Source organism: Coprinopsis cinerea (genome assembly GCF_000182895.1).
Source record: "Coprinopsis cinerea okayama7#130 chromosome 4 map unlocalized cont3.4, whole genome shotgun sequence".
NCBI classification, from domain to species: Eukaryota; Fungi; Basidiomycota; class Agaricomycetes; order Agaricales; family Psathyrellaceae; genus Coprinopsis; species Coprinopsis cinerea.
The window spans coordinates 1,365,279-1,375,404 of NW_003307541.1; the positions used below are offsets into that span (position 1 = coordinate 1,365,279).

Consider the following 10,126-nt stretch of genomic DNA (forward strand, 5'->3'; position numbering starts at 1 on the left):
GGTTGCTTTCCATGTTGGGTCATCTATCGACCTTGCTTTAGCAAGGGTCCGTGGAGAGTGTAAATTACATAAGCTCGATACAGATTTTGATTGCGAAAAACAAATAGCTCACAACAAACTTGCCCCTAAGGTGTCGCCGTCGCACCCATGGAGTGGGCCTTATTCTCGTTTAGCAGAGGGGACGGAAGTCATTTATACGCGCCCTGCCTCCTTCCGAGGCACTGGTACCGTCTGGAGAATATTTCAATAACTCTCCCTCTAGTTCCAGTTTCCACAAAAACCCTGATGCACGCCCCGTCCGGACATTTCAAACTCATTAGAGGCTCTACATCGAAAATCACATTAGAATGTTAGCGTAGTGTAGACAAATGAAGGAGTAGTGCACATCAAGTTTAGCAAACGACTAGAACCTGTCCTTCCCATTCCCCAAGTCTGCAGGACCAGAAACAACATGGAGGTCCCACAAGGTATCCGAAGTTCGAACCTGTCAGGGTCGGATACAGAGAGAGAGAGAGAGAGAAGGACGTAGGAGGGCGGAGGGTAGCCTTGGTCTCACGTTATAAGAACGTGTACCCTTCGTCACGGCTCCAAAGGCTGGCTAGGCCGAAGGACCAGACGGAAAGCCTTCCGGCGGAGAGACGAGAGTGAAGGACGACTGGAGCTAAGGCTCGACGGTCGAAGACGATGAGGAAGAGAGTTTACGGAGGACCTTAGACTGAGAGATTCGATGCGTATGAACCTAGTCGAGATTCCGGATGAGGTACCTACTACAAATTGAGATGGTACTTATAGTAAATACCGGCGGGGAATCTACGGGCGAATCGAGACGAAATGACAAAGTCCAAGAGGGAAAGAATAAATCGAGAACCAGAACAAGAAAGACGAAATCGTACACAAGAAAATCTAGAGTACTTGAGAACGACTACAACGACCAATCGTGAACCGGCGGATAAAATCCAAACAAGAACGTTCGTACGAAAAGGTCATCTGAGCAAACTGGAAATCAAGTGTAAAGAAATAGAAGCAAGAAGAATAACGACACGGCGGAATAAGAAATAGAAGAATAACAGAATACAGACGTACTTCGAATACACAATACGAAACCCATTTGACAGCTTGCCAAGCGCGCGTCTAGAGTCCACAGGATTACTAGTGGGTTGCAGGCCAGTAAATGGCAAATATCCGGGCCTGTTGGGCAAGAGGCCTGGGCTTAGGCAGTGGCCATGGCCCCTATCGCTGTCGCTTATATAAGTGTGTGCCTAACCTGTGCCGCGCCATGTGTAACTCATGGGATCACATGATGGTAAAGTCACATGGCGAAAAGTATGTGGAAACCTTGGCGCGCAAAACCATCTCCCAACAGAACCCGAGCCCAACAGGCCCGGAATCCGGCGGATCCGAGAGTTCCGGCACAGCCGCGAGGCCGCGCGCGCGCGCCAGTCGTGACCTTTCCCACGCTCCGCGAACGTCGCGCGTCAAAGTCGAGAGAGGAACCGGCGGGCTGGAATGAAGTGGGTATAACGGATAGAATGTATAAGAGAAAATACGAATAATAATATCGAATGGTGTTGAGGGTGAAGGAAGGGTGTAGTTGTACGTATCGAGACCCGGCGGTTGCACGAGCCCTGACAGAACCGAACTTTACCATCAGCTTGCTCAAGAAATGCGGGAAACACAAACCGTGTTTCTCCGAAATCTCATCGTCGTCTACATGGAAGGGACACCGCTGGGTACACAGGAAGGCAGGGGAACCGAGGCGCTGGGGAAAGTCTTTGACGAGGAGAGAGATAGACGTGAATGTGGCAACTAATCGTCACTTTGTCCGGCGTTTGTAACTCCAGGACCAAACAACGAAGGTTCGCGAATATCTTTCAAGATCGGCTTTAGATTCGTTTCTCGAGATGGATGGAGATGCATACTGACCTCTTGGTCGGGGAATAGTAAATACTAGACTGTGAAGGGTACACAATGAACCGCTGACTGTGTACAATAAGCTACTCGAGTATATTCATTGCCGCAGTGCAGATCCATTGGAAAAGTCCGGTAGAGCACAGGATGGTTTTGCTAAAGCAAGGTCCGTACATAGTCGCGGCACGCGGCCCTTTCATTTACCAAATAAATTCAGAAATTCGATAGCTCTGCGGAGCGCTTCCGCCAAGCCCTTGACGGCGTTTTCAAAGGGCCGAGCTGGAAGGTTGTTCATTCAGACATGGTCGATGGATTCCCTTGAAGCAATCCTTTGTAGGGAAACACTCGCCCACACTATGAGTCCGGCCCCCAGGAGAACCTCCCGCGTATGCGGGAGGGTCTATTCTCCTGGGGAAATCTGCCGTTTTACTGCGAAGATTCCCGCCACTCCGGGAGGTAGTTCGTCCTGCGAGTGCAGGGATCGACACTCAAAAAGATGCCGTGCGAGGTGGGATCGAACTGAGAGATTGCGAGAGGGAGAATGACTGAGCAGCTGCCTCTCTTTCCACTACACCAACACCCGTTCAAATTTTCGCCATAGTCGACATATGATATCTCGAAATCATCGCCTTTGACTTAGGATAAAAAATACGACTTGCTAATGTACAGTATCTGGTATCAGTTCCTTAGAAACCGCTCTTCATGAAAATAAGAAACATTTGATTCCACCCTCCACTGCCAATACTGTTTGCAAAGTGTCCCCTCGAAATTCTGATGTCTTGAGACAATTAATTCATTTTTTTTCGTCAACGAAGTTTGATACTAAAGTATTCAATATTACGCCATATATCAAGTAGTGTTGGCGCAGTGTGTAAGGCAGTGTGTACTTGGCCCTTCTGCCTCTTGCTGCCCCTCAGTTCGATCCCTGCTTGTACAGCAGGTTATCGCCTCTTTTTGAGTGTTGATCCCTGCACTCGCAGGACGAACTTCGTCCTGGAGTGGCGGGAATCTTCGCAGTAAAACGGCAGATTTCCCCAGGAGAATAGACCCTCCCGCATACGCGGGAGGTTCTCCTGGGGGCCGGACTCATAGTGCCAGAAGCCTCGAAATGAACCAATATCACCCTTGACAGCGTCATAGTAGACGAACTTCCTGTATGGAAGGCCTACTGTGTGATGCGTGACGTCTCCCTGCAGCTTAGAAGTCGGAGATCTCACAATGGACTGCCAATGTAGCTGTGCTTCTTGCATCGAAGATGAAAGGTGAAGCTGAGAGCCGAGGAGGTGGGAGCCTGGAGCTGGAGGCGGTACGACAGCTCCGGAGTTTGGTGGAGAGTTCTACTACTACAGCGGGCTCTCGAGGACATTACTGGGGGCCTGGTTCACGACTTGTGGAACGAATTTCCGGGGTACATACATCCACAAACGAAGGCCAAGGATGCAATTAGCTATTCATTAATGAAGTCAAGACCCCACGCTTCCGAAGACTTTGAGTGCAGCCCCCGCGAATTCGAAGCAGCGCAGACGAGGCCCGCTGACCCCCAGGATTTGTGTAGCATCTTGTCGGCACTCTGCGTCGAATCAGCCCGTACGTTAACTTACCTGCACCCTTCTCCGATCGCGTTGATCAAATTCGAAGGTAGTTGCACGATGCCGTCTGATTGAATGACATATATGGCTGATTCCAGCATTCTCTGCCACAGCGCTGGAGGAGTATCACGGAGTACGACCAACCCGACCCAGGTAGTTGTTGGGCGTAAGCCCACCTGTCCGGTCCATCCTAAGCCTGTTTTCTTGGCGTGAGTCGCTCCTGGACAAGGCGTTCGCTCCAGGTGATACGCAAGAGGATTCGGCGATACTCGCTCTCTTGGAAGCCATCACCCAGTCCCTCTGCTCAAGATCAGTCCAAACGACATGTATACCAAAATCTCTGCCTGCCTTACCCCTCTTCCCTTTCCCAAAGCCAGACAGCTGCATCGCCCGCCGGTCGAGGCCAATGACAGTCTTCAAATCTTTTCGAATGTCGTTAAGCTCCTCTGGCCTTGTAACCTTGACGGAAGCATCTCGCCGGTCAGTATACTCTACAGGGATTCGACCATGTTTCATACTACTAGCCACACAAATATCCACTCTGTCGAATTGACACCTGCATGCACAGGTGCACCCAAGGATCATGTTATTCGTTCTGCAATCAACCTGAGAACACGAAGGCAGAGAGTTTCAAGTCACTCCGACCAGTCGGTAGACTCGACAGACATTCACGCAGGTGCCGGCACTGCCCAGATTTGCGGAGGGGCCCAGTCTTGGTGGTCTACCATTTCAATGTGTGAGGTCCTTCATCCCTAATTGCATATGCATATCCACCTCATAAAAGCCCACTGCTCTGCGTTCGACGATTCTTTCGTGCGGAATGTCGAGAACGGCGATATGCGTCTCCTGAAATTTGGTCGGTCAGGTGGTTACTACTGGTTGACTCCTTGTTTAGGTCATGCCTTTACCATTTATAGAGATCTTTCCAAACCTTGGACTCACGCATGTATACCACGCCTCTAACGCCCACATGAAGGCCAAACAGGGCGCATACCATTTCAAAGGAGCAGGATCCTTCAAGTTCCTCTCCACGGGACTCTCGATAACAAACGTTACAAGTCTGAATCGGTCATTCTTCGTCCAGGAAATCGAGCACCACAGACAGACAAGGTTCACAATTCACATCCATACCCAATCCTGGTCTTGATCTGGGTGCCGAGCACCGAGGGGCGTCCACAGCATGTTGGTTGGCGAGCATGTCATCCGCTTTGAATGTTCGAATCACAAAAAAAAAAAAAGAGAAATAAAACTAGAAATACAAGAAATTATTGTTCGTTAGGGTACATTGTTCAACTTTCGACGAGTATCCACCCCTGTACTAAAGAGGAAGACTGCGTCAGAAATGCTTTTTTCATTTGAATGCGAGAGATCAACCTCAGAAGATGAGGGACCAGAAGACAAAGAGACTCACTTTGGTCTAATGTACAAATCGCCGGTGGGGTGGTACTATATAGTCGGCGTCGTCGCATATGGGTTTGGGCGATTCTAGATCGAGTTTAGATTGGGCATAGGGTCGTTATGTGTATGTGTATGTCGTGCATGAATGAGGTCGTGGATTAGAGGTATTGCGGTGGCTGGGGTATGGTGGTGGTGGATGGTGGATGACACCAGGGACATCGTCGCGCAGGCGTGTGGGCAGTCTAATTCGACTTTGGAGCTTCAACAACTGGGCAGGCTGTCGGAAGGGTGGTGCTGCTCGACAGCGAATCACTTGTCATCTTGGATTCAGGCGACGAAGCTGAAGGTTTCGCCTCTTTTGGCGGCGGATCCGATGTTGCAGCATCACCATGATTCCCGTTCGCGATTGGATGCCCGTTTGTCGAGGGCTGTTGATTTACGCTGCCGTTCGCCGATTCCTGATTCGCAGAGCCATTCCCCGATATTTGATTCGCAGCGCCATTCTCCGATACCTTCCCAGAGGCCGTAGTACTTGCACCAGCACCGAGCTCCCCAGCTTCGTGCTTGTAATCCCATTCGCTTATCCCAACCGTCCCACCGAGTTCTCTCCACCTCCTCATCCACTTCTGAACGTTCTTCTCGCACATCTCTAGTAGAGCCGGCCAGTACTTCTCGTGGACGTACTCGAACACCCGGTCACCCTCCCACTCTTTCATCAACATATCTCGTTTGAACAGACCTCCTCCTCCCGACCCTTCCTTCGTCTTATCTTTCTCGCTGACCTTGTCTTTATCCTTCCCCTTCTTCTCCTTCCCCACTCCCTCCTCTTGCTCCTCCTCCCCAACCACCCTCTGATTAAACCTCAACTTCCCTCTCGTCCTCGGATCCAAAAAGGGTAACACCAACTTCAGAAAAGCGTTGATAAAAAAGGGGATGTTGATGATGGAGCATAAGCCGAGTCGTTCGGGGTAGTGTTCTTGCATTATGTGGATTAGGGAGGTGGCTTCGCTGATGCTCGGTTTGGAGGCGCGTTCGGCAAAGTTGAGGAGGATGTGGAGGGTTCTTTTTTTTTGGTGGTGCGGGATGCGGTGGGTTAGTGTCCTGAATCGAGACAACGGGAATAATTAATGACATGGGTACGCACTCGACTCCAGGCCCCATCAGCTCTATCCCCCTCTCAACCATCCAAAACGCGAATTTGAGGTGCCCGTCTATGCTATCCGTGTTCTGCCTGCTAGGGAACGCGTAGAACGCCGGTCGCCCCTCGACGTCGTAGCCAAAGTAGACGTGCTTGCCCGTGACAGCCTGTACACCACACCGCACACCGATATTAGAATACACGGAAGGGGAACTAGAGTCAGTGGACGAGAGCCAGTGGCAGGGGAAAGGGAAGGATAGAGGGGGACGCACCTCGTGTTCGATAGCACTCGCCGTTAGGGTATCATATAGCCCATATTCGCGTCTCCACTTTAGCGTCGACTCGAGCTTCTGCGCTGCGACGTGCGTATTCCACTTGGAGGCGCGTAGATATCTGTTGTATACACCGCCGTAGTCGACGATACGCGGTTCATCGGAAATCGGGCAGATAAAGAAGACAATGCATTAGGGGACAGCGGGCACCCATCGTCGTCCTCTGAACGTCAGCACAACGTACACAACATCGACAAGGACGAGGACAACGAAAAGCGATTGGGACAGAGAACGCGAAGCACCAAAGAAGTTTTGACGCACCGAAGCAGACAATCCCTCGACAGCCAAAACTTTTCCTTCTCGCTCAACTGGCCTTCCCCCGCACCATCCTTGGCCTTACCACCACCACCACCACCCGCACCCTCCTCCAACGAATCCTCCCATTCCGGTAGACAGTACCCTGGACGCGTAAAGTGCGCTACAACCTGGTCGTAGAGCTCCTGCTCAGTCGGTGTGAGGTCCCGCCGTGGATCGTCGTCGTACGGCGAGGACAGGGGTATCGGGAGGGGAGTGTAACACTTGTCATTCGATAAACTGGATACATTGGATCTGGATTTGGATTTGGATTTCGGCACGGTTGATGATGCAGATGATGAGCCCGACGATGAAGACGATGAGCCTCTTGAGGACCTGAACGACATGGTGCTCCTATCCTGTCAAGCACTCTCTGTTCTAGAAGGAAAGAGTGAGGGGAGGAGGGAGAGAGTGGGAAGGAAGTAGAAGAGAGGCGTAAGTTGGACTCATGACTCTTGACAGGCTTTACTTTGAGAGACAACAGACCCCGCTCGGTGCCAGGGAGATGCACCCCAGGATCATCATGCGATTCCATTGCATGATCCCATCAATCCCTCCAAAGTCTACACGTCCACAAAGTTCCATCGAACAGGCAAGGCAACATCCGATTCAATTGCGGGGTAACGAAGGCAGGTGGTAACCTCAATCGAATGGAGAGGAAATCTCGAATCGATGGGCTTCAAGGACGAGATGGGCATTCTTGGATATGTTGGTCACATTCTTCACCGTCACATGGATTTCATATCGCGTTTTATGAAACTACTATGTACTTGGGAGGCAGTCATCGTAACACATACTAATACACACCTCGATTGAACGAGGGATTCAATACATTCCGAACTAGTCTGAGATGTTTCGTTCCATTCGAATGAGTCTCGACCGTGAGCGTCAGCTAGACCTAGCCATATCCATCCGGCAGACCTAGAGGTCGGCAAACTTGTTGGTAGCCTAAGAAATGGAGCCAGCAATGAGTTTCAGTGTGACCCAGCTGATATGAACGAATCGAATCACCCACCTCGACGAGAAGCTTCGCAATTCCCTCCTCCCGCGAAGAGTGACCCGCATCGGGAACGATATGAAGCGTGAGTTCGGGGAAGACCTAATCAAATGAAGAGGGGAAGGGTGATAAAGCAATGGAGAGGAGACATGCATCGTCACGATGCAAATTGGAGGAGAGGTATCAGCGCGATGGTGGGTCGACGGGAATCATCATCACAATGAAAGGTCGAAGGGGAAGTAGCATCACAATGGAAAGTCAGGGGGGAAGCACCATCACAATGCAAAAGCGGGGTCAGCCACGCATCCTATCTCATCGAAGCACCCTAGATTGAAAGGACTAACTAACCTTCTTCAACTCCCATGCAGTTGTAGCCTAAAGGAAGACGGTTAGTTGCGTGTCAATGAGAGTTAAAGTCCAAGTTCAGCCCGAAACAAGGTTTGGGGTACGGGAATGGGGGGAGCGGGAAACAGGCCCGGGGAAAGACAAAGAGAATATACGCACAGGACAAACAACATCATATCGCCCTTGGACGACGACAGTAGGAATGTGGCGGCTGCGACAAAGGAAAACGGGACGGCAATCAGTCCCTTAACTGGGAGGGAGGATAGAGAATTTTGAGGGACCAGCATACATCTTGTCAATAGCCTGTTTCTCGAGGAGTTGGCCGTCGCGCATGAAGCCCTAGACAGGTATGGGTAGTCAGAATTCCATCCTACATAGTTGCGACTCGCAGATCGCCCGAAAGTGGGATATACCTCATTGATGAAGTAGTGGTTCTCGATACGGGCAAAGGCTCTGGGAGGAGGGGCATCATGGATCAGTTCGTACGCCGGAGAATTGAGGTAGAAAAGTACGCACAGTGCGAATTTATCGTCCCCAGCTCTCGCAATATTCTCCGGATCCACAAACAACTTCGAGGTAGACATCCTAAAGAATCGGAGGCCGTCAGCAACCTGCATCCCACAAAACCCCTCGCGCACACGCAAGCGCCCGGGAAGGAAATTAAAAATTATAACCAAAAATCAGAAGGCGACTTACTCCCACTTGGACCACGCCTTCGCAGCCCTCATCCTCACCGCCTCATCAGGCGAGTTCAACTGCTTATGGTACGCCAACATCATATCCCCCCTCTCGCTCTCGGGGATGGGCTCGAGGTACTCGTCCCACGCCTCCGGGAAGAGGTGGGACGCGCCGTTTTGGTAGAAGAAAGTGAGCTCGGATTTGCGGAGGGTGAAGATTCCTCTGGTTGGTGGGGATAAAATAGTGGGTGTTAGGATGTGTGTGTGGTAGAGAGGTAGCGGGAAGGGGATGGCGTACCGCAGGACGAGACTCTTGACCCTCTCCGGGTACGATTGGGCGTATGCCAGAGACAGCGTCGATCCCTATCCGTTTCCGATCCGACAATGCATCCCGTCAGCCCATCCCATCCCTCTACGCTTGAGCACTAATCATATAAGATAGGACGCACCCAAGACCCTCCAAAGACATGCCACTTCTCAATCCCCAATTTCTCCCTCAACTTCTCGATGTCCTTGACGAGATCCCACGTCGTGTTCTCTTCTACGCACGCGGTTGGCGTCGACTTGCCAGATCCTCGTTGGTCGAAGAGGATGATCTGCACTCGGTTTGGATGAATTCGAATGGGCGTGGTGTGGGCGGTGAGTCGGGTCATTCCAGTGCGCATTGTCGTATTTGATTGGATCGGAAGGGTAGTTGAGAATGCGCGGCGTCAGGCGTCTGCGTCAGAGAGAGGCCACCAAAGAGACGCACCTTGTACTTGTCCGGATTGAAGAACCCTCGATCGGCAGGATCGGTTCCACCACCTGGTCCACCTACAACCACCCAGTCCACCAACACTCACACTCAGTTAACTTCCTTCACCACTGTGAATCTGGTAGACTTTACCGTGGAGGAAAACAACTACAGTGATATCGTCGAGTGAGCTCTTCGTCGTATGTCCAGGATAAGAAGCATGTATGCATGTAGTACGCACCAGGATTCCCATCTTTGTTCCCTGATACTTCGTAGCTAATCGATTCCATACCGTCAGTTGGATTTCTATTCGTTCACTTCTAGATCTGAAGGATAGGTTGCGTTACGCACTAAAGCTCGTGGATATCAGAAACCTTCAGTTTCCCAGTCTCGAATGGCTGATTAGGCGGGTACATCTTCGTCGTTGTCGTCGTCGTTGGCGTTGATGCTATTGCAGCAGTCGATCGAGTCGTATTGGTATTAGTGTTGGTACTCTCCTCGCCGGTCCTAGATGTAGTAGTCGAGAAACAACGAGTACTATAGCTAGTCGCACTTCTCAGTCCAGGTCTAGTTCTCCTCCCTTGTCTAATCCAACCCGTCGAGTTCGAAGTAAACCCAACGCCAGAGTAGAAGTCCCGACGAGAAGAGAGCCCCGAGTTCTTGACGTTGCTCTGCGCAGACAATAATATCGAAATCGAACGCGACTTCGAATTGG

The 10,126-nt window shown here is 51.0% G+C and overlaps 5 protein-coding genes across 5 annotated transcripts; 1 reads left to right on the forward strand and 4 right to left on the reverse strand.

Moving 5' to 3' along the window:
- Nucleotides 1-1,663: 1,663 nt before the first annotated feature.
- On the forward strand, nt 1,664-1,980 carry CC1G_14366 (hypothetical protein; the record flags this gene model as incomplete). Its single annotated transcript, XM_002911321.1, has 2 exons — nt 1,664-1,793; nt 1,952-1,980. 2 exons carry the CDS (start codon nt 1,664-1,666, stop codon nt 1,978-1,980), a joined length of 159 nt encoding a protein of 52 aa, XP_002911367.1.
- A 1,707-nt stretch (nt 1,981-3,687) lies between these two features.
- Nucleotides 3,688-4,443, reverse strand: CC1G_11651 (hypothetical protein; the record flags this gene model as incomplete). Its single annotated transcript, XM_001838656.2, has 4 exons — nt 3,688-3,797; nt 3,851-3,948; nt 4,170-4,218; nt 4,440-4,443. The coding sequence occupies 4 exons, from the start codon at nt 4,441-4,443 to the stop codon at nt 3,688-3,690; spliced, it is 261 nt and encodes an 86-aa protein (XP_001838708.2).
- A 694-nt stretch (nt 4,444-5,137) lies between these two features.
- On the reverse strand, nt 5,138-6,466 carry CC1G_14367 (CRAL/TRIO domain-containing protein; the record flags this gene model as incomplete). The annotated part of the gene is made up of 3 exons (XM_002911322.1): nt 5,138-5,996; nt 6,040-6,200; nt 6,440-6,466. 3 exons carry the CDS (start codon nt 6,464-6,466, stop codon nt 5,138-5,140), a joined length of 1,047 nt encoding a protein of 348 aa, XP_002911368.1.
- A 421-nt stretch (nt 6,467-6,887) lies between these two features.
- Nucleotides 6,888-7,194, reverse strand: CC1G_14368 (hypothetical protein; the record flags this gene model as incomplete). The annotated part of the gene is made up of 2 exons (XM_002911323.1): nt 6,888-6,995; nt 7,129-7,194. 2 exons carry the CDS (start codon nt 7,192-7,194, stop codon nt 6,888-6,890), a joined length of 174 nt encoding a protein of 57 aa, XP_002911369.1.
- Nucleotides 7,195-7,361: 167 nt separating this feature from the next.
- Nucleotides 7,362-10,076, reverse strand: CC1G_11653 (prolyl aminopeptidase serine peptidase merops family s33). The gene is made up of 14 exons (XM_002911324.1): nt 9,763-10,076; nt 9,653-9,687; nt 9,565-9,579; nt 9,430-9,491; nt 9,128-9,274; nt 8,977-9,041; nt 8,698-8,901; nt 8,518-8,586; nt 8,415-8,454; nt 8,291-8,340; nt 8,161-8,212; nt 8,005-8,031; nt 7,675-7,758; nt 7,362-7,607 (listed from the first exon to the last, which is right to left on the reverse strand). The coding sequence occupies exons 1-14, from the start codon at nt 9,825-9,827 to the stop codon at nt 7,581-7,583; spliced, it is 942 nt and encodes a 313-aa protein (XP_002911370.1). The 5' UTR covers nt 9,828-10,076; the 3' UTR covers nt 7,362-7,580.
- Nucleotides 10,077-10,126: the final 50 nt, after the last annotated feature.